At 39.6% G+C, this 26,223-nt stretch overlaps 1 protein-coding gene across 5 annotated transcripts in view; it reads right to left on the bottom strand.

Moving 5' to 3' along the window:
• ADGRF1 (adhesion G protein-coupled receptor F1) overlaps positions 1 to 26,223 on the bottom strand; it is a 45,188-nt gene that overhangs the window by 2,930 nt on the left and 16,035 nt on the right. For 4 of the 5 annotated variants that reach the window (XM_045573029.1, XM_045573030.1, XM_045573031.1 and 1 more), the window contains exons 4-15: positions 23,764 to 23,907; positions 22,709 to 22,882; positions 20,167 to 20,267; positions 19,270 to 19,328; positions 17,573 to 17,641; positions 15,768 to 15,919; positions 14,435 to 14,598; positions 12,437 to 12,625; positions 8,022 to 9,395; positions 6,756 to 6,797; positions 5,683 to 5,742; positions 2,570 to 2,636 (exon numbers count right to left, since the gene is read on the bottom strand). In XM_045573029.1, coding sequence (XP_045428985.1) covers positions 2,570 to 2,636; positions 5,683 to 5,742; positions 6,756 to 6,797; positions 8,022 to 9,395; positions 12,437 to 12,625; positions 14,435 to 14,598; positions 15,768 to 15,919; positions 17,573 to 17,641; positions 19,270 to 19,328; positions 20,167 to 20,267; positions 22,709 to 22,882; positions 23,764 to 23,907 — 2,595 coding nt within the window. The remainder of the gene's footprint in view (positions 1 to 2,569; positions 2,637 to 5,682; positions 5,743 to 6,755; positions 6,798 to 8,021; positions 9,396 to 12,436; positions 12,626 to 14,434; positions 14,599 to 15,767; positions 15,920 to 17,572; positions 17,642 to 19,269; positions 19,329 to 20,166; positions 20,268 to 22,708; positions 22,883 to 23,763; positions 23,908 to 26,223) is intronic. The other variant, XM_036415124.2, reaches the window with a different exon arrangement.

Genomic DNA, 26,223 nt, shown 5'->3' with positions numbered 1-26,223 from the left:
GAAAGTACCTCCAATCTATAATACTATGAAAGAAATCCAGGATGTTTTAAAGTATCTCCCTGAAAGCTGACAACCAAACTCTCCCACATTTTGCTGCTTACATAGAGAAAATTCTGGGAATAATGAACCACATGATCACCTCATAAAGCTTTCTTAGGATCACAGGTAATTTTCAAAGCTATTATGGGACTGTACAAAAGGACTAGGAAGCAAAAGTCTTAAAAGTCCCCAATGACCTTTCATTGGCTTTATAGTCATTGGCCAGTCATGTCACCTGTACAAGCTTTCATGTCCTCATCTCTGTACTAGGTCTGCCTGCACACCTCACATCGCTGGATTGGAGATCAGATGAAAGTGCCTTGCAAACTGGAAAATACTGCATTAAGAATGAAATGGAAGTTTTCATTTTATTTCTGATTAACTTTCAAAGTTAAGTAACTGAACCTAAAAAGCAAAAATAAGCATAAGATCCAACTGGAAAATGTGGGAGGAAAATGACTGTTTTTCTTAGGAAATTTATACCATTGACTTTTTGATAAGAATGTGAACATGGCCCATCAATGTATCTAAGGCAATTTCATGACATTTTCCTACTCTGATTCAGAGGATTGGAAGTGCCATATGAAAGGTGCTATTTTATGAAAAAGGACAGGCAGCTTGTGGCAGTGAAAGACTGGTACAACTGACACAATTTCTGGCAAAACCTACTCTTCTATGTTTATGGAGCAATCAATTGATTCAAACCACATAAGAATCAATCTTTCCATTTCATTGAAGATAAAGAGGGCAGTGACGAAACTATTGGAACCTTCTCCTTTTAGTCCAGATTTTTCCATCAGAAAATCCCATCTACTATTGAACTAATTTCTTCACTGACATTTAGCTGGAAATGTCAAGTTGCTCCAAAACTTTTTTTTCTTGATTTTATGGTTTCCAGCCTTATTCAGTTGATAAAAACTGAGTTAGCATGATGTCAATTGAGGACTCTCCAGTATGAGAAAATGCATAAGTGCCTAAGAGAGGAAAAAGATGGTTAGAACTCTGGCTACGGAGTTGGAATCAAGCATGAGACCAAAATGAAAAGAAGCTGATGCAATTCCTTACAATTCTGGACAGTTTTAGGAAGACGATAAGGAAAGATCTAGAATATAGCTGGCCAACAGGAACAGCATTTTATTAATGCCACAGAAACTGGGGTATGTCAGACATCTCTCGTTGACAAGAGAAGGACCATGCTTTTCAGATAATGTTGGGAAATGAGAAAAAGCAGATTTGAGACCACAGAATGTTATTGCTAGGGGGACCCTTAGCGATAGCTTTGTATTTTTTGTTTGTTTGTTTGTTTTATTTTGTTTTTTATTTTACTGATGAGGAACAAAATCCAAAAAGTAAAGAAGTTTGTCAAAAGGCCTCAGGCTGGTTGGTGGCAGTAATATTGGAACCTAAGTCACATTAAACATTTTGGAAGAGAAGTATCTTTTCAAATTCAGACACTTGAACTTCATGTGTCAAGAGACTCAATTCAAATAATTTTGATTCCCTATCTTAATAAGGTACTAATGTAATTTTAATATAAAATGGGACACTTAAGTATGACTTCAGCTTAACTTGTAACGTGGTGTCTCTTCCTCAGCCTCGATGCTGCATGCTCCCTTCTCCTCCAGCAATACTATAACTATTTGCAATGCTTAAATACCAGTCTTCTGGGAGTTCAGTGTCATTCACAACAGCCAATAGTTGCAACAGCCAATATCTGAGCATAGAAACAAGACATGTCATAGGCAGAGGGGACAGTACTCTGTCCCCCAAAGCAGATGGTGGTTCCTCCTTTTCCAGGAATACTCTAGGGCGGAGGATATGTCCAACACTAGGGCACAGAACCTGGTCCATGCCCACTGCTCAGCAGCTGGCACAGAAGGAGAGACTCTGTGGTAAGGACACAATTGATGTTAGTTTAACCACACTTCATGTACTCAGTGATCAATGTCACAGACTTATATACTGTCTAATTGAGAAGATACTAGTATTTTTGTGATGAAATTAAACGTGATAGTCACTAATCTCCACAAGTGTCAAATCCCCAATATTACTGTGTCAACCCTGAGCATCATTCAAACTCTGGACACAGAACTGGCTGATACCCTCACACTTCTCACATGAGTTTTTAAAATGTTGCCATTGAACCCGGTTAGCATGGCTCAGTAGTTGAGCGTCAACCCATGAACCAGGGGGTCACAGTTCAATTCCCGATCAGAGAGCATGTCTGGGTTGTGGGCTGGATCCCCAGTGGTGGGTGCGGAGGAGGCAGCCGGTCAATGATTCTCATTATTTATGTTTCTATCTCTCTCTTTCTTCCTCTCTGAAATCAACATTTAATATATATTAAATAATATATAATATACAATAATATTAAATAATATAATTAATAATAATATTAAATAATATCTATTAAATATATATCAAAAATCAATATTTAATATATATATTAAAGTTGCCATTGAGTTTTCTTTATTTGATGTATTCACAGTCTCTTCCTACCTTTCATATCCTTTTGTTTATTGTGACTCACCTTTGTGTTGCACTGGGTTGGAAGACTTTGCAAATTTGGGTTTGGCAGATAATTCTGATGAGTTTTGCTGCACAAAAGAAAAATGAGTCATTTGGGCATTAATAGTATCCTTTTGGTGACAGTGAACATTTCCTAACTACTTGATGTCATTAACAATCCTTTATTCTAGCTACCTAGTACATTATTATCCTTTTAAGAAATTTGAATTCTCACTTCTTTATTCTCTATTCTGCTTTAATCAATTGAAAATGCTTAAAACTTATTTCTAAGTGAATTTTTGCTCCTGTATATTCTTGGGATTTCTAAAAACAAACTAAAAAAAAAAAAAAAAAACAGCTCTAAAGGATACCTTATCCTTTTTCATGCCCGGACTTACATTTCATGGTTCACATATTTATCACTAGAAAAACCTATGCTGAAAAAAACAATACCTCTAGTAAAAAATGGTCTCCAGTAAAGCTTTGTTTTATTCTGCCTCCTCTTAGTGTTCAAATCTCTTTGAGAAAACTGCCTCCTTTGTCAGTGAGGCTAAATAGAATTAAAATTTTTAAACTAAATTATCAAACTGAGATAAAATATTTAAAATAAGCAGCATGCACTTACTGGGACAGGTGGAAGTATTAAGACACATTATGTCCTTTACCCACTTGTTAATTAATTTAGTCATTAATTTAACATCTCATATTGAGTGCTGTTGCTTGAAAGCAGGACCTGAGTCATCGGAAATAGAGATAAGTAACTTCTTTGTGGAGAGGATACCTGTAGAGGTCACTAGAGTCTGGCTCTTGGCTCAGAGTTGTAGAATGTGGCTTGGACAATGGAAGGCCCAAGAAGAGACCCTGAGCCCTCAGCAGGGGGAGGATTGTGAGAGAAACCTCATTGTGATTCCCCACAGAGTTCTGGTGGCTTGAGGGCTGGTATTTGCTGAGAAAATCATTGGTTTCTGCTTCCATTCCCTTCAGCCAACTATTCTAATGTTCACTGCTTTCAGGATTCTCTATTCACCAACCCTATGCTCATTGCTCAATGGATGGCCTTGTCTCCTACTTAAAAACAAAACAAAACCCAGGTCTGAATTGTCCCACATCATGTCCCCAATTTGTACATGTTGCCCTATCTGCACCAGCCTGAAACTTCCTGTGTCAGGGAAAAGCCTGGTCCCTCCGTCTGCAGTCCAACCACTCAACCTGGCTTCCCAGAAATTTTCTGTCGATTATCCTTTCTCTCTCATTGTTTTCTCTTAGCTGGCTCCTCCCTGTTCACATCCTGGCAACTCTGCTCTTCCTGCTCCTCATGGTTCTGTGTCTGCTACCCTCACTCTCTTTTCTCTCCCACAAGAGAATCTTGAGAGGAGGATTCATCCCTAGTGTAATCTCTTCTACTTCTTCTCATCATTCTTCAACCAGTGTAATCAGAGTTGCTGCGGGTTCATTCAAACTCCATCAGGAAATTACAAATACCCATCTCTTCTACTCAATGTACTTTTGTTTTAAAGCGAATAAGTGACCTAATCAAAAAACAAACTCCCATTTTTATCACTTGGTTTGAAAACACAATTGAAAACACAATAGGGTGCAATCCAGTAAACAAAGACCCCTCACTGGCCACCGTGGCCTTCTGAGAAGTGCCAACACTACGTTAGAAACAGGCAGAAAAGACACTGTCAGGCATCTCTGCTTTTGTTTTTGTTTTGTTTTGTTTTGTTTTGTTTGTTTTGTTTTGTTTGTTTTGTTTTGTTTTGGGATCTTTTCTCTCTTTGTTTTGCAGAGTGAAGAGTGTCCTGTCTCACTTTATCAAGGTAAGATTTTCCTTCAGTACAGTCGTATATGCTGTAGTTCCCTCCTTTTCTTAAGAGCAGTGAATTATTTATTAGTTTCACATGTATGACTCGAGGGATTTCAATTCTTTAAGACATAGACTCAAAAACACTTCAGCTTTGAGGAACTAGTCCAACTTAGTTTTAATAGTTGAGAAAATAGAAACCAAAAAGTACTAAGTGACTTTCCTAAGATTGTACTACCAGTAACAGAAGCACAGGGAACACCATCCCAAGTCTAGTCTCCCTCTGTCACCATGTATTTGATCCCCTTAGGTAGTGAGCATACAATGCAATACAAAGACGATGTATCATAGAATTGTACACTTGAAACCTATATAATGTTAGTAAATTAAATTTAAAAATAATAATAATAAAAAGTGGGAGGTGGGGGGGACACAGTGGAGGTCTGCCAGCCCATAGGTCCCTGATCCCTAATTTTTATCAATGCTCTCCATCTACTATGAAATGCACACTTAGAAAAAATGTTTAATGTCAGAAGCTAATCACTGTTTGTTATTTCAAATGTTATTTTGTCCCTTGTAAAAATCTCTAAACATCCACATAGATTTTCATGTACTTAAGTCAGTAGACTTTTATCAAACACAGAAATCTCTACTTTAGAAACTTTTCTGAAGGCCCTCAGTATTTTGCTGAAAGATGAAAGTAAAAATTAACTGCAAAAATACAAAACATGGGTGCAAGTGCTTTTGTTTCTCAGTAAACTCTCCTTATGTGAATGGCACTTTTGTGGCTAGCCATAAAACAGGAATCATCTATTTCCATACAAATGTTAAAAGCCAGAACTGCATGGAACAGTTATACCAGCTTAAGAGAGAAAATTCAGAGGCTGTATTTTATATATTTGAAGTTAGTCAAGACTTCACCCTTTAGTTTCCTAGAGAGGGGGAAATGGTTTATAGGAAAGCTGAACAGGCAGAGAAAAGGGCCTTACCGATTCTAGCAGTTGGGAGGCAAGTCAGACTAAAGCAAATGACATTGTTCAAAGGTATTTGTTCACAATAGCATCCACAGACCTGGATCTTTGAATGTCCTGAAGCTTTCCATGACTTCTCGTTCATTCATTCATTCATTCATTCATTCATTCATTTCCTCTCTCACTCAACTATAATAAGTATTGACCATGTGCTAGCCACCGTGACAGATAACCAGAATATAATGGTGACAGAAACTCAAGGGGTTTACACAAAAGCGGTCTTTCTGTGGGACTGTAGAAAAAGGAAAACGAAAAAGTGGAACTTCGTGCCTTGAATGCATGGCAGTGTGAGATAATTACCTTTGATGGTTGCTTCAAAGAGCTTAAAGGAGACAACTTGTTGAACAACAATTGTCGAAGCTATAAGGATAACAGAGAAATTCTCAGATGCACATATACAACATATGTACATAAACATCACAAAATACTAGTATCTTCTGCAAAGCAAGAACAAAACTGCAGACTGAAACTGTAGTTTAGCAGTAGTATTTCCTGGAAGCTAACAGACTATAAGCATGAAATGATTTATCTTTTTTTACTTCCTTTATTTGTTTTAACTATCTGTCAGCAAATCTAGAATTAAACAAAGAACAACAGAAGCAAAAGCCATAATAATTCATATTCTAGACATTAGTAAGTGGAAATAACTTCTAAACTGAAGTTTACCTTTGAAGTTGAAGAGTTTGCTAACCATGTGATTTGTACAAACATGAGAATTATTTAGGCCAATCAAGAACAGCAAATTGCTTTTTTGTAATTAGCAGTTTTGTGCATGTGCTAATTATAAAATATTCTTTAGTTATTATCAAAACAAACCCTATATCTATTAGCTTATTGCCTTTATGGTTCTCAAAATAATTGCTCAATGCCTGGGAAAAATAATAAAATGGGATTATTAAGTTTTTTTCTATTATCTTTTACTTACATTGGCCATCTTTTCTAGGTTATTTAATTTTAGAAGCTATTTACTATTTAAAATTCTGAAAATTTAGAATGTCTTTCAGTATATTCTAAGTAAATGGGTAAATTAAAGGAATAAAAGGGAATTTCCCCCTAAGGAAAGTACTTTTGCTCTTTAATGATTGCCAAACCATAATGTGAGTTACAAAAATTTAAAGTAAAAAGACTTTTCTGTTTCTTTCTATAATGTCACATTATAGGTTGTGATTAGTTCCATATAGCTTATCATCAGCAGTGAGTGTTTAGTTCCTTTGTTGCCTGACTAAGCCCACCTTTTGTAAAATTACAGAATTTTATTACAAAAGTACCCGTAATCTGGTCTCTGTTATGGTATATGAATAAGGACCTCAGAACTGCAGAGGAAAGGTTAGCTGCCTCAGTTAGGGGATAAAGAGAAAAATTAATGTACATACCTTACTATCCAAGAGCATTCCAAAGCATAATATGAAAAAACCCTAAAAAAAGAATCACGTTTTATTTTTTCCAGAAAAGAAGGCATATATAATACAATATTCTATCTTATCACCCAACATCAGAGTTGTCTGCCCACTACACTGAGGGCTCCTCGGAGGCAAAGATACCCTGTGACCTCTACAATGCCTAGCATGTCACAAAGTACTCAAAAATGTTTAATCAGATGTATAAATGAATAAATTGAGTGAAAAAAATGTTTTAAATGCATGCAAAGATTCATTTTCCCCTTTGTGTCATCCTAAACCCAAAACAAATGCATTCCGTTTGCTTCTATATCGTAGCCTTTCTTTAGGACAGGCATTAAGTGAACATTTGCTGAGCATCTCTGATGGCAGAGGCACTATGGTCCAATCCTAAGGCCAAGTGGATGGAGTTGACCTCTATCAGCATCCTTTCCATCAAGGCCAGCCCTTGGCAGAAGCTTTCTTAAACTTTGAAAGTTCCTCTCCCACTCAGAGCACCTTCAGTGCAGGCAGTGCATCACTAAGGTTCTGAGTCATTGTGCAGAGGTGATCCAGCAAACCATCATTGAACCAGGATCTAAGACTCTCTTCCAGATTCATCAAAATCTAGGAATTACTCTGCACCTACTCCCCAAACACTCTCTGACTGGGGTATGTAAAACCCATTCTTTGCAGCAGGGGTTGGCAAACATTTTCTGTAAAGAGCCAGATAGTAAATATTTAGGTTTTAAAGGTCACACAGTCTCTGTTATAACTGCTGAACTCTGCTGGCATAAGGAAAGCAGCCACAGATCATATGTAAACAAAGAGGTGTGACTCTGTTCCAATAAAACTTTATTTACAAAAACAGCACTAGCTGCAGTTTGCCAGCTTCTGCTCTGTCTCACTCGGGGGACTACCTTTGCACTGTTCAGAGTCCACAAGGGCTCTTGATTTAGTTCCCTCTCCCTGTGTGAGGTCGCCCTAGGGAAAGAGGACTGAGTCGGCAGTAAGAGAGATTAACGTCAGCTCATGAAACCTCGCAGATTTAAAGTGCTGGAATGGGCTACTGAAGAAGTTTAATATTCTGCCTCAGTAGAAGAATAACTGTTGGGGAAATGGAACTTTTATTTTATTCACTGTTGCCAGGCAGTTTTGGTTACAGTTCTGCTAGAGGCAGGGAGATAAGATAGCTTTAAGAGTTGTTCCGCCAAACTCAGTTCTCTACAAATATCCCAGTTACCTGATGGCAGTTATTCTCACCTGGAAGGCATTGAGCAGTGCAAAAATAACGTGCCAGGCCAGATTCTGGCTGTCCACCATTACTCCTAGGCCAAAGCCCCAGGTGAGCCCCAGCAGAGGCGTCAGGATGAGGATGCTCTTCCCCATGCGGACGATCGTGGCCTTGTTGTCCTGACTCAGCCTCTCTCCAACTGCGGGCCTCCAGAGCTTCGTGAGAACTAAGAATACCACCACGAGATTCACAGCCACGATAGTCAGCACGGGGACAGCGAGGGCCAAGAGGGGTTTGCTTCCACCGGACCAGTTCAGCCAACACACGTCTTTCCTTCCGTAGCCATGGCTAGGTTGTGTGACTGCAATGGTGATGACAGATATAATGAGAGGACACCCATAGCCGAGGCAGAACCCCACAGCCAGCATTGAAGGCATGGCCAGGTGATGGAACACGAGGATGATCCGATAAGCCAGCAGGAGGCCGAGCAGGAGCATCCAAAAGAACAAGGAGAGGTAGAAAAAGTGTGTAAAGAACACTGCAGCTATGCAGATCCCAGAAGGGTTGACCGTGGCATCCACAGTGGCAGCAACAATAAACCAAACATCGGCAATCAGGAGGCATAGGGATATGTTGACCATGCAAATATGACGTGTGTGCGATGTTTGGTTTTTCTTGACCTGCTTCCAATACAGAGCCTCGATGATCAGGCATAAGATGAGACTTCCAATGGAGACACCCAGCCCCACAAAGGTGATCCACTTCACAACCGGAATGACGGCAGGAGGGACAAAAGGTGACATCAGCATGGAGAATGAGGTCAGGTGAGTACACCGGCACATCACTGTGTCTAGAGTTTCATTCAGTAGGTGGCAGCCTGCTTCATTCCACTGCAAATGACTAAAATCCCAAAACACACAACAAGGCTGGCTCAGGTTTGACTCTATCTTGGAAAAAACCAGGAAGACTTCATTTATGGAATAGTTTTGGATAACCGTGGATATCACGGGCCCATTGACATGAGCATTTCCAGTTTGGGTTATGGGTAGAATGGTCCCCAAGGTCAATGAGGCCATGCTGATAATAGTTCCTGGAAGGGTCCCCTGGAATTGGTCTGACCCAATTAACACACGGCCTCTGATGGGAATGGAGGTATTTGGCGAGAACATTTCAGGTTGATAGTGGTAACCTGTCTTGTGTTGGTTTTCGGACACTGCAATCCCTTTCCAGTTAATGAATTCCCGAGAAAAGTTCAGAGGCAGAGCTGTTGGAGGTACCAGAACGCTGATGTTTTCCAATGTCTCTAGTAACCGGGAGCTGACATGCTTTTCTTCCTGCAATAATACTGTCCAGTTGGTTACTGATGTTGAATTAAGGATGTGGTCAGCTATACTGATGACATCCTGAAATGCAAGGAAGCAAGTCAGTTTGTATTTTGAATAAATGGGCCTAACAGTGGATAGTCATTAGTACTAAATATAGGAAAATTGCCCTGGAGAATTGGCTCAGCGGATGATCCCATTAAAACTCATCAGTGAAATTCAGCTCATTTGTTCTGCAAGTGGAAGGTTTGGGTTAAAAAAACGTGGGTCAACAGGATCATGTCAGCTGCAGGGTGATTGCCCCAAAGCACTCATGGGCATGCCAAGGTTTCAGCATGGATGAGAACGAATCCTGCAATTGGGCTGCAGAGGTGTGCTCTTCCTTCCCCTGAGGCGACAAACATGACTGCATTACTCCTCAGCTCAGCGTGTGACGTGACTGTCAACTGCTTCCCACGCTATGCTTGTTTTGCTAACATCAGTTCTAAATTCATGTCATGGATGTTCAAGTTTTAATTCATGTGTATTAATTATTTTTGTTTAATAGAAGAGAGAAATATAAAGTAAAAAAATCCTTAAAAACTGGAGGCAAGCACAGGAAGTATTGAATTGCCGTCGGTTTTAATGGTCTTAGTTTGAGATATACCTTTTCCAAACCAGTGCTTGACAATGGTCACTTTGTCCCTCATCAGCCTCTTGTCTTTCTTAGGACTCTCGTTCCCAGTGTCTATCACTCTGGGCCAGTGTTTACCCTAACCGAGCCCTCTGTGGCTTCTGGTCCAGGAGCCCATAGCTCGTTTCTTCCGCTGCCTCCAGGATCCTCTGCCTTTGTTTGCCTGCTCTATTTTCCCCTTTAATTAATTTTTATCCTTTTTATATCATTTGGTTTTAGTTTGTCTCTTGCAAATAATACATGGCCAAACTATAGAATTCTGAGTGTCTTTTCTTTGATTCAGAAAATTTAATTTATTCATAATTAGTGTCATTTCTGACACAATGGTCACCTTATATGAGATTAAGTATAGTTGTGTGATTATGTAACATTATACATTATATAATTCAATTCTGAAAAATATTACATTCTTAACTTAAAATGCATACATCCAAGGATATTTTTTTAATAAATGTTTATTGAGCACCTGCTACATGTCTCTTGTCATTCCTCTAGGCACTGACAGGATACCTAAAATATATATAAGCTGTTTCTATTCTAGTGCGACCAGATTAAAGATTTTTTTTTATACTTTTGCTTATTTGAACTTTTTTTAGTGACCAAGTCTTACTTATGTAACTTTAAGTTAATTTTTATTTATTTTTTTAGAATATATTTTTATTGATTACAGCGAGGAAGAGAGAGAGAGAGAAACATCAGTGATGACAGAGAATCATTGATTGGCTGCCTCCTGCACGCCCCACACTGGGGATAGAGCCCACAACCGAGGCATGTGCCCTTGACCAGAATCAAACCTGGGACTCTTCAATCCGTAGGCCGATGCTCTTTCCACTGAGTCAAACCGGCTAGGGCTTAAGTTAATTTTTAAAAATCCAAACCAAAGCATGCATGGATTTCCCAGGCAAAAAAAGAGGAAGTTCTTAAAGTATAAGTGACTAAAGCCAGAGTTTCTGCTCACAAGAAAGAATGACTGCAGCCTGCAAGCAGGTATTGAAGAGTTGGCACCTGTGTCAACACAGTGGCATCCGGGTCAGAGGCTCTTCTCCTCTAAGCCACGTGCTGCCCAGACAACCTGCCTAGAGGATGCTCCCTGTTACTTTGAACTCACACAGTTGATCCCATGAGATCTTTGCACATGGCAGAGGAAGCAGTAAAAATCACACAAAGGCTCTTACATGCCTCGTCCGTCTTTCCAACAATACCCCTCCAACTCAGGCTTTTGTTATTCCTCCTTATGAAGTAGTTTTAAAGTGGACCCTTCAAAATCCTCATGCATTGTTGGTGGGGTTGCAAATTGGTGCAACCATTGTGGAAAACAGTATGGAGTTTCTTCAAAAAGTTAACAACAGAACTACCATATGACCCAGCAATCCCACTTATGGATATATATCTGGAGAAATCCAAAACACTCATTTAAAAGATATATGCATCTCTATGATCACTGCAGCATTATTTACAATAGTCAAGATATGGAAGCAGCCTGTCCAGAGTTGTTTAGTGGTTCGAGTATTGGTACATGGATGGAAGGGTCACAGGTTCTATCCCTGGCCTACGGAAGGCAAGCAATCAATGTATCTCTCTCACATTGATATTTCTCTCTCTGTCTCCCGCTTTCTCTCTCCCCCTTCTCCCTCTTCTCCATTCTCCCTAAAACTCAATGGAAAAATATACTTGAGGGAGGGTTTTTTAAAATTAATAATTAATAAGTAAAAAGATATGAAAGCAACCTAAGTGTCCATTGATAGACGATTGGATATAGAAGATGTGGTAGAGATAAAATTGAATATTAATTGACTATAAAAAGAATGAAATCTTACCATTTGCAACAACATGGAAGGGCCTACTAGATGGTACTATGCTAAGTGAAATAAGTCAACAGAGAAAGACAAATACCATATGACTTCACTTATAGTGGAATCTAAAAAACAAAATAAATGAACAAACAAAATAGAAGCAAACTCAGAGATACAGAGAACAAACTGATGACTGCCAAATGGGAGGGGGATAGGGGCCAGGTGAAAAAGGTGAAAGGATCGAGAAGTACAGTTGGCAGTTACAAAATAGTAACAGGATGGTAAAGTACATTATAGGGAATATAGTAAGTAATCTATAATAATAAAAGGGTAATATGCTAATTAGACCAGACATCTCCCGGACGTCTTTCTGGATGTCTTCCCTGATGAAGCAAGGGCTGGAGGGAAGCCAGTGTTGGCAGCCAGGGAAAGGAAGGCCTACTCTTGCCTAAATTTTTGTGCATAGGGCCTCTAATATTATAATAACTATGTATGGTTATTGGGGGTTACTTTGTAAGTTATATAAATGTCAAACCACTATGCTGTATACCTGAGAATAATATAATATTGAATATCAACTGTAATTGAATAATTAAAACAATTTTTTAAATAATCATCATCAATAAAGTGGCCCTTCAAGCACAGGCAGACCATACCTCCATTGTTGAATTGGACACACTGAAATGGCTCGCCAGTGACAGAGATGAGACATTGCCCAGAATTGACACCACAGAAGCCAGATTCCCAGCTGTGGTTGATGGATTTTGCTGAATGAGGACTGAAAGATTTCTCACCAAGGATGACATGGCTGCCTCAGTGGCATTGCTTGCAATCACACTGAAATTCTAGAAATGAAAATGGTTAAGTTCTACAAAAACAAACAAACAAACAAACAAAAAACATGCTTGTGTTTCATCAAATTTAAATCAGAATTCTAGGCTACATCACTAACGTGTATGGTGCATTATAATGTAGGATATTATATAACAATGATAATATGATGGCTTTCACTCAGTGCTTTTTGTATTTCAGAGTTGTTACTCTGTGCTAAATGCTTTACCAGGGATTCTTGATTTAACTCTTATACCATCCTTTGAGCTAGGTACCATTAAGAACATAGAAACTTGAAGAAATTTATTAAAATGCATTTTCAGATGAATTATTATCCTAATTATACAGACACTGGCGTTCAGTGAGATTCAATAACTTTCCAAACTGTACCCCTCTAGGAAGCAGCACTAAATCCTATTAGAATCACAGTACTATACTGAGACATCCTTTTAGGATGGGAAGGCAGATGGACATGTAGGGAAATTTGACCACACTTTGCCACTGCATTTGGAATTTTACTTCTTCCTTAAAACTTCCAGATGCTTCCACTACTCTGGGCTAGCTTGGAAGGCAGCCAAGAAGGAAAATTCCCTTTTAGTCAGAACAAGTCAATCAAGGAATTCAGATCCTATATGGTTTCCTTTTAGCTCTTTTTGGCTGACAGTGCTGTTCTCTGCCCAAGGTTCCTGTGCTCTGCCAGCCCTCATCCTCACACCCTCACATAAACATGGCCTATGTCCATATCTGAGGCAAAGAAGGCAACAGCAAGGATAGATTCCCCAGAGGCCATCTGATCCAATCTCCCTCCCAAGTTTACAGATGAGGAAACTGAAGTCCAAAGAGGGAGAAGTGAACATTCCAGAGTCCTTTAAGATAACGCCTTTCTGAGTTTTCCTACAGCACTAGCAGAATCTCGGGCTAGGGCAGAAATTCTGCTCACTATGGAGATCTATCTGCAGAATAGCGTCTGTGAACTAATCTTGGAGTCCCTCTTTCCTGTGACTTGACTTCTAATTCCTCATCATTAGCTTCTATTTATCTGCCTTGTCTTAAGTACTTGAACTTTCCAAAGACAGCGTTATGTGAAGGTCATAGTCCTGGACTGGGAATCAAAAGACCATGTTTCGAATTCAACACTATTGCTACCAGAGGGACCAACAGTTAGTCCCTTAGTCTTTCATTTCCTAATCTATAAAAGGTGTTTGATAAACCAGATGACTCTTAGTATCTATTGCAGTTCTATTGCTCTATATGGCTTGTCTTTGGCCAATCCCAACCCCTGCTCTGATTTCTGACATTCTCACTTGTACTAAGTCTATAACTTTGGACTCACACCTTCACTTGGGTCTTTGATTCCCAGACTTTCTGGACTTCTGAGTCCAGCTTAATTGCTGTTCTGCCATCTATTGCAGACCCCTCAGTATTTATTCACTCTATTGCAGCACTCCTCCACATCAAAACCATCAACTCCGACCTTTTCTGGCCTTCTCAGCTGCCACCTAGACTTCTACTCATGCCCAAATGCCTTGGGTTTACCAGGGTCTGATGTCACCCTCATGTTCTGCATATTGACAAATGAGACAATTTGATATATTTTACCCTCCCCCTAGCCATGCTCAGTGGTAGGTGCCCACTGTAAAACTCAAAACCAGGGCAAGTCTACAAGGTTTTACCTTCTTCAGTTCTTCCAGCTGAGAAAGCACGCATGTCTCCCTGATGAGACAAATGAGACAATTTTATATATTTTACCCTCCCCCTAGCCATGCTCAGTGGTAGGTGCCCACTGTAAAACTCAAAACCAGGGCAAGTCTACAAGGTTTTACCTTCTTCAGTTCTTCCAGCTGAGAAAGCACGCATGTCTCCCTGATGACCTGCCATCCAGAGGGCTGGCAGTTGGCTGTGATGTACCCAGTGTAGCCACTGCTACAGGGAAGCGTGTACTCATCGTTCTTAAACCCAAATCCAAAGGCAATGCTATTACACTGAACTAGAAGAGAATGGAAACAGAGAGGGAAAATGTCTCTGAATATCCTGGCACTCTCTATGCACCATACAGCTGTGCATTAAAAGTCATATTCTTAGAGACAATACCCAGAAATATTCAGGAGTAGGAGAAGCTTGTCTTTGATGCCCAGTTTCAGCCCTATCAGCTGCCTTTTCTCCTTCTCCATGCCCTACCCTCTCTGAGTCTGGCCCTTCTCCCTCCAGGTGTCTGACCTTTGCCAACGATCTTACTTTTAGTGGGCTATCAACTAATATGTGTTAGGTAAAAATGAGACAGGGTATGACCATTCCCAGGAAATATTTTTACTCTTTAAGTGAGTGCTAGAAAACCAGAAAAATCTTCAAAATGCTATGGAACAAAGGAGTAACAATATGGTTAAAAGATGGGCAGTTGCCATTTTGGGGTGACATACCCTACTTTGCACCCTGTAAAAGCTTCTCACATTGTGACTAGACACTAGTTATTCTTGCAGCTGATCCTTAATAATACAGTCTTCACATGATTGGGACTGGTAAAAGGAGACCTTGAATGGATGATCAGCAAGAGCTGTGTTTTTGGTTTGTTTTCCCCATTGCTGTGTCCTAAGTGCCTAGACACTTTAAACACTTAGTAGATATTTATTGGATTAGTGTTGCTGAAAGTGGAACACATTTTGATAACAGAGATTTAAGATTAGATGTAAAGAAGTAAACAGGGAAAAAATATCTGAAGGAAAGAAGTAGTGTGTGTGTGTGTGTGTGTGTGTGTGTGTGTGTGTGTGTGTGTGTTCGTTTGTGTGTATGTCTGTGTGAATGTTTAAAGACCTATATATATTCATTCTTTCCTTGGTTTCTTGAATTATTACTCAGGAATTACCAACGCCAGAGATATTTCAACATGAATACCAGTAAACTATTGCTGAGTGATTCCATCAGACCTGCAGTGAAATCAGTCTTCCACAGCATTTACAGTGGAGATCAGATCACCGATCAGCAAGGATCTAAACTAGTCAGACTGAAATTTTGTTTCATCATAAACAGTTTCCTGTTTCTACTGGAAGTCAGTCTTAGAATAATTCTGTACCAGAAACCTCTCCAATCTACCTCCTACAGACACAAATGAGCAGCCAATTAAAGGATTCACCTAGGCAGAGGGTGGGAATTTAGTGTTACCTTTTCCAAATACTCTCCAAGAGTCATCTTCCAGTGGAAATAGCTTCTGAAGGCCTCCCTTGGCCTTCTCAGTCATCTGTTCAATGGCTGACAGCAGCTCAGATGTACTGCTGGAGCCAACAACTTCATACCCAGCAATGATGCTTCCACTTCTTTAATGATTATGTGGAAGGAAAATTGAGATTAATTTATTCAGTCAGTCAGGGCTTAGCATTGGATCCATGGGAATAAATCAAACAGATTTGGTCACTGCTTTCATGGAGCTTACATTCTGGCAAAGAAGACAAGACAAATAATCTTTCTAGATAAGCATTTATTTAATTTATATTATATAGACTGAGTGACCAGATTATTTTGATCTCTGAATGCATAATAATCTGGCCACTCAGTGTGTGTGTGTGTGTGTGTGTGTGTGTGTGTGTGTGTGTGTGTGTTTGAGTTCATGCATGGGTGGGGTCCTGACAGCCTGTCCAGGGGAGGGGGGAACATGGGCAGTTGGCTGACCTACCTACTGGTTGAACTCCTGGTTGAGGAGACAATTTGCATATTAACCTTTTATTATATAGGACATATACTGAGTGGCCAGATTATTATGCATTCAGAGATCATAATAATCTGGCCACTCAGTGTATATTGTTTTTTGTTGAGTGTTATGTGAGATAGGTACAGTGAGAAGAATAGCAGATAGATATGAGGCCCACTTTAATAAGACTGGTCAGGAAAGCTTTCTCTATGTGAAGGGTTTTTTAAGCTAAGGTCTGAATGAGAAGGAAAGGCCAGTGATGCAAAGACCACTGGTATGGTATGCCAGCACATGCAAAGGGCCTGAGACAGGAAAATTTCTATGAGTGTGACAAATTAAAGACTAGGTTTCAGGTCAACAATTGGGAGTGTTTTTCAAAGCTTAAAGCAGTAGTTCTCAGCCTTTCTAATGCTGTGACCTTTCAATACAGTTCCTCATATTTTGGTGACCCCAAACCATAAAATTATTTTCATTGCTACTTCATAATTCTAATTTTGCTACTGTTGTGAATCGTAATGTAAATATCTGTGTTTTCCAATGATCTTAGGCAACCCTGCTAGCAGTTTTCAACCTGTGGGTCACTCTGGCTGCTGTAGAAAATAGACAGAATGGAGGGAATCAGAAAGGCTGATTAGGAAAGAGGAGATGATAGCAAGAACTAGTTGGGTAGCAGCATGTGGGAGAAGTGGACAGATTTATGTTGTACTTGAAAACTGAGCCATAGGAATTGCTAATGGAGCAGATTTCAGGTACTGAAGAAAGAAACCAGTCAAGCATGATGGCAAGGAATGGACCAATTGTAGTACATGCATACAATAGAGGATTACTGGCCAATAAAAGGAAAGGAAGCACTGATACTCAAAATAAACAAGGACAAATCTCAAAGATATTATGCTGAGCAAAAGAAGCGAGACACACAAATATTACACACTGAGTGATTCCATTTATGTGCAGTTCTAGAATAGGCAAAACTAGCCTATGCTGACTGAAATAAGAACAGTTGTTATTTCTGGTGCTGGTAGAGGTGGGCATGAAGCTTAGTTGTAAGGAGGCACAAGGGAACTTTGAGGGTGTTAGAAATGTTTTGTGTTGATGGGTGGTAGCTTGTACAAGCATTTGTCAGAGTTTATTTTCTTTTCTATTTTACAGTGGCAAATCATTTTTAGTCTATTTTTTCCTATTACCATTTATCCTTCCCATACCCTCATCCACTCCACCATTTATCAGAGTTTGTTAATCTGCATATTTAAAGTCAGAGCATATTACTGAATGTAAGTTATACCTCAATAAAAAGTTAAAGGATGACTCCAGGGTTTGGGTCTGTCCAACTGGGAAAATGGCATCGCTGTAATTGAGATGGAAGAAGCAGGTTTAAGGTTATGAGGAGCGGAGTTGGAGGACTCCTGTTTCCAACATATTCTGTTTGACATGCCTACTAGAAAATCAAGTGGAGATGGTAATAAGCAATTGGATATTTAGGTCAGACATTTAGGAGAGAGGCCAAATCTCAAGACACTTAGAAACCATCAGCTTATAGAGTGTGTTTAAAATTACAAAAAAAAACAAGTGAGATTCGTGTACTAATTAAGTTAATTCTGCAATAATTGTATGAGTTGAACACTATATTATCGTCATTTTGTAACTAAGGGAGCTGAGTCCCAAGGAAGAATTTGATGTCAGGTAATTATTTATTTATTAATTGATGTATTAAAATCTCTGACATGCTAATGTTCAAATACATTGAATTACCACTCACAATGTATAAATAAATCCAAATACCCTTCTATGTAAGGTTGAGCATAATACCCTTGCATTGATATGGCTCTTTTAATTCTTTACAAAGTATTTTTATGCCTATTATTTCATTTGATTTGATTAGGTTAAATAAGTTTCCACAAATATTACAATCCTGTTCAACAAATAATTAAATGGAGACAGTGAGAAATTAACTCACTGTAAAGGGGGGGAAATCATTGTATTTTATAGACTTATACCTATCTTAACTGTGATTTTGTCTACAAATTATTGGAGACAGCTTATAAGATATATATGATGGAATATGTGTTAGAAATATAAATGGAAAACCAGGACAACAGAAAATAAAAATATGAATATTGAATATAAAAATTGTTATGATCAGGTTTCAGTTTTATGAGTTTAATGACAGCAAAGTCAAATAGAAAATGATTAATTATATAAACATGGGTTTAATTTAAAAATGGTGTTTTTCCCTAGCATTGGATTATAAAGACATTTTAAAGTCATAAGTAACTAAAGGATAAAGCCCAGTGCAATATATTTTTACAGCAAATGAAAATTTCCTCTAGCTGTTGTTCAAGTTAACCATGAAAAAATTATATAAGAAGTCAAGGTTTTGACCTCTCAGCCACTTCCTCCATTAAGTAGACTACAAATATCTGGTAATCAATGCACACATGGCTAACTAACCAAATAACTTTGGCATTAAAATATAAACAAAAGAATGGTTTACTAAATATCTCTTTATTTGCTGTAGACAATGACTATGGGGTTTTGAGCTATGGTGTATGCATGATATCTACACAAAAAATATACGATTTTACCCAAGGCTCCCTTCTGGCTCCCAATGATACACCATACCCTGCTGTGATTATAGAAGAAAATCCATCCCTCTACAACCCTCATCGCTACCCCTCACTCCTTTCCATACACATACACAAGATCTTCTGCTTCCTTCTAAATTCTAAATTGGGGTTTCCAATTTTATTCTCTGCTCCATAGCTTTGAGAATACCATTTAATATTTACGTTCCTAAGCACACTTACATAAGAATATAGGCTTTCCCCTTCAGACTTTTGTCCAGTTTGGGTAAGAATCAGACTATAATGAGCAGGTCTGACCTATAACCTATCAAAGACAATTGGCAAACAGCACTAGGCATTCTTCAGGACTGATGCATAAATCTAGGGATGGCCTTGATTTGGGCGTTGTGGTACTTACCGAAATTGAGTGACACGAACTGACTCAAAACCTTGAATTCTTTTGTATGCTTCTTTAAGCTTACAAAAAAAAAATGCACAAACAAATAAAGGTAGATATGTTAATTTTTGTCCCCACACAAGGAAAGCATTTGAGCAAAACATGGATGCAGACCCCAAATAAACTAACAGAAACACTGAGCAAAGGAAAAAGAAACAGCAGGAGGTAGTTACATGTTATAAAAATATGGTTAAAATGACAATTGAAAATGTATACACATGCACATAATTTATTTTTGAGATTGCTCATAAATAATGAAGAATCAACTGCTTAGACTCAAGGATGAATTGGAAGCCAGATAATATTATAAATTCAACCAAAATCTATTTTATTCTTCCCCCAAATGAGCCATTTTTATAGATGCTTAATCTGAGCCAAGGATTTGTGCATGTCTTTGTGAAACTCACACCCGCACAGCATTCTAGCGGAGGCACAGGGATCTAGTTGTATGTGACTTCGTTATAAAGTTCAAAATTTTTGCTCAGTAACTCTGTCTAGCCTCTAACAAGAAAGGCTTCTTTATGGAATAAATCCCTGAGGCTGACAATTGAGCTCAGATCATGAAAAAATTTCTTTTGAAAAATAGAAAAATAGAAAATAATCAAGAAGCTTTGGCATAATATTACCCAAGTAAATGAACAAAACTGAGCACAAAAGATGTGAAAAGTATTCAATTGCTAAACTCTCCTAGAAAGAAAATGTTCAAAGTACGTCAGCTGTGGGCAGAGTGATTAACTACTATGTGATAATCTATTGAAAATGAGTGCTTAGGAATAGGTATTAAATAAACATGTTGAATTGGAAACATTTGAACTTATGTTTAGCCAACAATTTCTTACATAACTAGAAAACACGTACTTGAATTTCGATTTCAGTGGTATATTTGGAGTATATAGCAGAAGATGAATTCAGAAGGTCTTTTGTAAATCTTTCATTAATTTTGAAAGTGCCCCAAACTTCTATGAGAAACAGAAAAACATATAGAGATAAAAATTATTCACTTGACTTTATTAGAACATAGAATTACAGAAATACAAAGTGGAGCCCATTTTTTCTTAATTAATCTTTCAATGTACTTTTATGATGAATGTTCACCTAAAGCAGTGGTCAGCAAACTCATTAGTCAACAGAGCCAAATATCAATAGTACAACGATTAAAATTTTTTGTGAGAACCAAATTTTTTAAACTTAAACTTCTAGTGCCACTTCTTCAAAATAGACTCACTCAGGCCGGGGTATTTTGTGGAAGAGGCACACACAAGGGGCCAAAGAGTAGCATGTGGGTCGCGAGCCACAGTTTGCTGACCACAGATCTAAAGTAATATAGGAAGCATACAAACAGAATTTTCAGTCGTGGATTTGGAACATTATGGGGAAAGTACTGATAATCCAGGTAACCTTATAAGTAGGAAAACGTGTGACCACTCATGTGATTTAAAAGGCAGTCAGTCCAGCCTGAGTAGGTCAGTTGGTTGAATGTCCTCCTGTGCACCAAAAAGTTGCCAGTTCAATTCTTGGTCAGGGCACATATCTGAGTTGCAGGTTTGATCTCTAGTCAGAGAGCATACAGAAGGCAACTAACCAATGTTTCCCTCTCACATTGTTCCTCTCTCTCTCTCTCTCTCTCTCTCTCTCTCTTTCTTCTTCTTCTTCTTCTTCTTCTTCTTCTTCTTCTTCTTCTTCTTCTTCTTCTTCCTCCTCCTCCTCCTCCTCCTCCTCCTCCTCCTCCTCCTCCTCCTTCTCCTTCTCCTCCTCTTCCTCCTTCTCCTCCCCTCCTTTCTTTCCATGACCTTGGGTTATTTGGGTGATGATTAAAATAATAATAATAGCCCAGCTGGCATGGCTCAGTGGTTGAGTGTCAAACTATGAACCAGGAAATCATGGTTTGATTCCCAGTCAGGGCACATTCCTAGGTTGTGGGCTCTATCCCCAGTGGGGGGCAGAGGGTATGTATACAGGAGGCAGCTGTCAATGATTCTCTCTCATCATTAATGTTTCTCTCTCTCTCTCTCTCTTTCCCTTTCTATCTGAAATCTATAAAAATATATTTTAAGAAACTAATAATGATAAATAAATAGGCAGTCACTTCACATAGAAATATATTTCCATTTAGCTTAAAGATTGCCCTATTAAATTTTTTTCTAAATCACTATTTGCTAATCCCAACATACCCCTTGCTTATCTTTTTCTTCCCTTGCTTTTCTGCCCTGGGACTGCTTGTTTCCCATCTCTGTCTGGACATATCTTGTTTATCCTTCGTTCAGGGCCTAGTCAAAGCATCTTCTCTCCAAGGCATTCACTACTCCCCAGATACAGAATCTTTCCCTCCTCTAGATTCCTGTAGGACTTTATCCATAGCTCCTAATACTTCTTGCACCTGCACATATATTTGTGAACATGTTTCATGTATGTGTGCCCCCACTCTACTCTGGGAACCTCCTTAAGTGTGATTCCTATCTGATGATGGATCAGACATGGACCAAAATGTAGGTTTTCATCAACAATGCTGAAGAAATTACATGGTCTTTCTTGCATCAACATCCTGGCCTCCTCATGTAGCCTGCGAGTCAATGATCACAAGAGAAATGCTTCATTGTGATTTGCCAGAATTTGCCCCCAATCTGGGCCTAAAGATGGTGCTTAATAAATACATGTCGCCTTAACCTGAATTGCTGCAGTCCTGGGAAAGGGAACCAGAGATACGAAGGAAACTATTTCATGACCTCTCTCTCTTTACTCAGCTCTACAAAAGGCAGAGCTTCAGGAGAACTGGACTAAACTTTGGGAAAACTTCTGAAAGTCTTTCAAGCCCCGGAGCCCACATCATTTAGCTCACCTCGTCATCCACTGAGCATACACCGAAGCCAACAGGAGCTCCCTCAGCTGCCACTGGTTTCCAAAGCTAAGTTTTGTTTTGTTTTGGTATTGCATTCAGTACACATATGCATTGGCAATTTCAAGAATTACTTTCAGTAAAATCACTATGCATTCCTCCTTGCTCTCATGCCTCTAGACTTCTCTTTTCTGAAAATTGATGTTGGCGAAAGAGGTGAAAAGAAGGGAGGGAGAAAAATTGTATTTACTCAAGCAGTTCCCCGACTTGGGATTTCAGTGAATCTTGTTAAATCTCCAAAGAAGCATATATTTGCTGAGCTGAGCTGGAGCAAGGTTGAAGTGGTGCCCAAATACCAACTTGCATTCCTGAATTTTCTGCACGAAAGCAGCTCTCCCTGTGTCCAGCCAAACTGGGTGTCCTCAGTGTCCTTCAATCTCCCTGTGAACACTAGCTCTGCTCAGGGAACACGTGGGCAAAGAGCTATATAGAGTTCCCTCTCTATCACATGGGGAGGTGGGAGAGACCCCTGCCAAGGGCTTCTTCCTGGTATCCTTATGAACTTACTTGTTCTCTCACAGAAATTGACACTCCTGGTGAGGTTCTTGAGATGACAGTCACAAGTCTGGAGTGGTCCAACCATGTGAAGGTAGCATATTTGGGAATCAAGGCATGCAGGAGGAAACCAGGTATAGCCATCTTCACAGGCACAGAGGAGGCCCCCATTCTGGTGGCCACAGTCTGCACATACAAAAACAGAGCTTGGTTTCACAGGGCCTGGCTCATGAATCCACTGCTGCTGAATTCTGATCCTCGGCTCAGACTTAGAATCTGAAGCAAGTATTTCTCATCAAAAGACAGAAAGATGGAGCCCTGGTGCTGCTGCTACTGCCGGACAGGGCAGCACACTTTGAGAACTCTTGCTTTTGACAAAGCATTTAACTTCTCTGAGACCCACATTGTGGTCATTAATGCTGTTTGCTAGATATTGCTTGCTGACTTCCATGATTGCATAACCTGGCCCCTGAGGTTGAGTGGAGTCATGGAACCAGCTCTGACCAATAAGTCATGAACAGGATTAATAGGTGTCATTTTCCTGAGTTAGAAAATTCAACTGGCAATGTCAAACCCTCTAGTGCTCCTTTATTTTTTTATTTTATTTTATTTATTTTTTTTGCTCAGAATGGGTGTTTTGAGATAGTGTCTGATTCATCAGCTTAGGTTAGGTCAGTGGTCGGCAAACTCATTAGTCAACAGAGCCAAATATCAACAGTTCGATGACTGAAATTTCTTTTGAGAGCCAAAAACCGACTTCTGCGTATGGGCCATAATGTTTCAATCTTACTATATGTGTGCGCCGCAGGTGGTATTTTGTGGAAGAGTCATACTCAGGGGGCCAAAGAACCGCAGGTGGCTCGTGAACCACAGTTTTCCGACCACTGGCCTAGGTCCCCAAGTGGCCACCACAGTCTCAACCCCTTTGCAACCTGCAATGGACATGTAGTATGAAGAAGCAATGACACTTATTCTTGTAAACCAAGATGCTACAGGGATAATCGTTTCCATAGCATAATCTAACCTATCCCAACTGATACGCCTACCTCCCCAGAGAGCTGGCTTACATGTGGTTGCCTTCGCTCTGATGATCTTCATTGGCCCATGGAGCCATAATGATGGATGCTTCAGAAGCTTCGGCAATTTCTTCAAGTCTCTTTTTTCCTTGGAATCTCTATAGGGCACCTGAAGCAACAGCTCATATTCCTGCACTGGGTGTAAAGACAGGAAGACTGTCAGACCCCTCCTTTCTCAGTCTGGGAGGGAAATGCTACAGAAGCAGTGACCAAGGGACTATCAGCAGATTCAGCCTGAAGGTCCCGGATGATGCCACACTGTTTGTCATTGGCTTCTGCCCACCCAGACACTGACTATAAGTGAGCATCCAGGACAGGCACACATGTGCCTGACAATGTCCACCCTCTCACTTCTACCAAGCCAGCTGCTCCCGTGCTCTCTCTACCACGCCTGCACTGCCCTCCTGACTGGACGCACTTCCTCTGGACACATCCAGAGACAAGGCATCAAGACAAAAGGGGGATGAGGTGAGGAAATCCTAGCCACTCTTCTCTTCACCTTCCCCAGCACTGGTCTCCTTGAAATATCTTCTGTATAAAACACCAGTCTCACACTTTCTCCTCCAAAGAGCCCTTCCTTCTCCTATAAAAATGTATTTAAGTCAAATTCCAAACAAACCAAACTTTACTTGAGCCCTTACATATCCTCATTTGTACCTTATCATTTTTTAGGGTGTGTTTTTTTTTCTCATTTAAAAAAAGTTTTCAATTAGAGTTGGCATTTAATATTATATTAGTTGCAGTTGTGCAGCATAGTAATTAGACTTCGGTATAACTTACATAATGACCCCTCCCCAGTAAGTCTTGCATGCATATGACACCATATATAGTTATTACATTGACTATATTTTCTGTTCTGTACTTTACATCCCAGACTATTTTGTAACTACCAATTTGTACTTCTTAATCCCTTCATCTTTTTCACCTAGCCATTCAACCTCCTTCCTATCAGGCAACCATCAGTTTGTTCTCTGTATCTTTGACTCTGTTTCTATTTTGTTTGTTCGTTCATTTTGTCTTTCAGATTCTACAAAAAAAAGTGAAATCACGTGGTATTTGCCTTTCTCTGTTTGACTTATTACACTCATTATCATACCTTATCATTTCTGAGCAGCACCTTTTGTTTCCATAAGGAGAGGCTGGGAAGTGTTTTTGGCTGTGAGAACACTCCTATGAGTCTTCTCGCACCAGAAGTGATTTAGGTACAGTCACATGAAATTAGCACAAAATACCATGGTATTTCAAGATCCTCTATGGACCCAAGATTAAGGATATGAAGGACTTTAGAAAAAGAGGCAAAAGGTGAACATCCTTTTATCCTGGTCTCACTTTATTGCCATTGGCAGTAAAATTTCTTATTTCTCAGGGCACCAGGGATAGATGACATGAGGAGCTTTCATGAGACTGTCCCATTTCTTATAGTGAAGAAAAGAAGCTGACTCAATTCAAGCTTCTCAAGCAATCAAGAGGGCAATAGGAAGCTAGCGGAGGCTGAGGCTAAGGCATGTCCCAGGACTTTTACAAGAGACCCTCGTCTGCTGTAACTCCCACATCTCACACTGTAAAGCCTCAGCTCCATCACTTACTGCCCCATCTCCTTGCAGACCGGAACCTCAGCCCAGACCTTGGGAATCACCTCACATAGGTGGAGCTAATAAGATTCTATTCCCGCCGAAGCCGGTTTGGCTCAGTGGTAGAGCGTCGGTCTGCGTACTGAAAGGGCCCAGGTTCGATCCCGGTCAAGGGCATGTACATTGGCCGGGGGCACATCCCCGGTGGAGGGTGTGCAAAAGGCAGCTGGTCAATGTTTCTCTCTCATCGACATTTCTAGCTCTTTATCTCTCTCCCTTCCTCTCTGTAAAAAATCAATAAAATATATATTTTTAAAAAGATTCTATTCCTCTAGCCCAAGCAGGTAGAAGTATGGAATGAGAGAGCAATTGACCTTGGTCACATTGTCAGGGGCTCATTGCACTGGTTCTGGGGCCAGATTGAATGACATAGGCCAGGGGATCACTATGTAATTCATTCAACTACTGTGCTGTACACCTGAAACTAAGGAAACATTAAATGTCAATCTAGAGCCAGATTGACTGGGTCTGAATCATGCCCCCTGCTCCTTAGCACTATATTTTAATTTCACCAAATAAAAATGATCATTACACCTAACTCAGAAGGTCAGTGTGAGGAATGAATTCACCTAATGCATTTAAAATGATGCCTGGCACATAGTAACAAGTTGATAAGTACTACTGCATTATTACTACCAGGTAAAATGTATCCATGGTAGTCCAATGTAAATTTTTATTTCATTTTTCTGAAGAATCTCAGCTTCACATGGCGGTAAGTTCTATGGCACTGTATTGTTTGGCATGTTATTGTTTGGCAAATTTACCAAAGAAAGGCTTGTGAACTGACCCAGGAACTTAACAACCTTCTGTGTGCATCAGT

Source organism: Pipistrellus kuhlii, unplaced genomic scaffold (assembly GCF_014108245.1).
Source record: "Pipistrellus kuhlii isolate mPipKuh1 unplaced genomic scaffold, mPipKuh1.p scaffold_m20_p_5, whole genome shotgun sequence".
NCBI classification, from domain to species: Eukaryota; Metazoa; Chordata; class Mammalia; order Chiroptera; family Vespertilionidae; genus Pipistrellus; species Pipistrellus kuhlii.
Note: the sequence above shows the minus strand (reverse complement) of the source record. Positions and strands in the feature narration are given on the sequence as shown.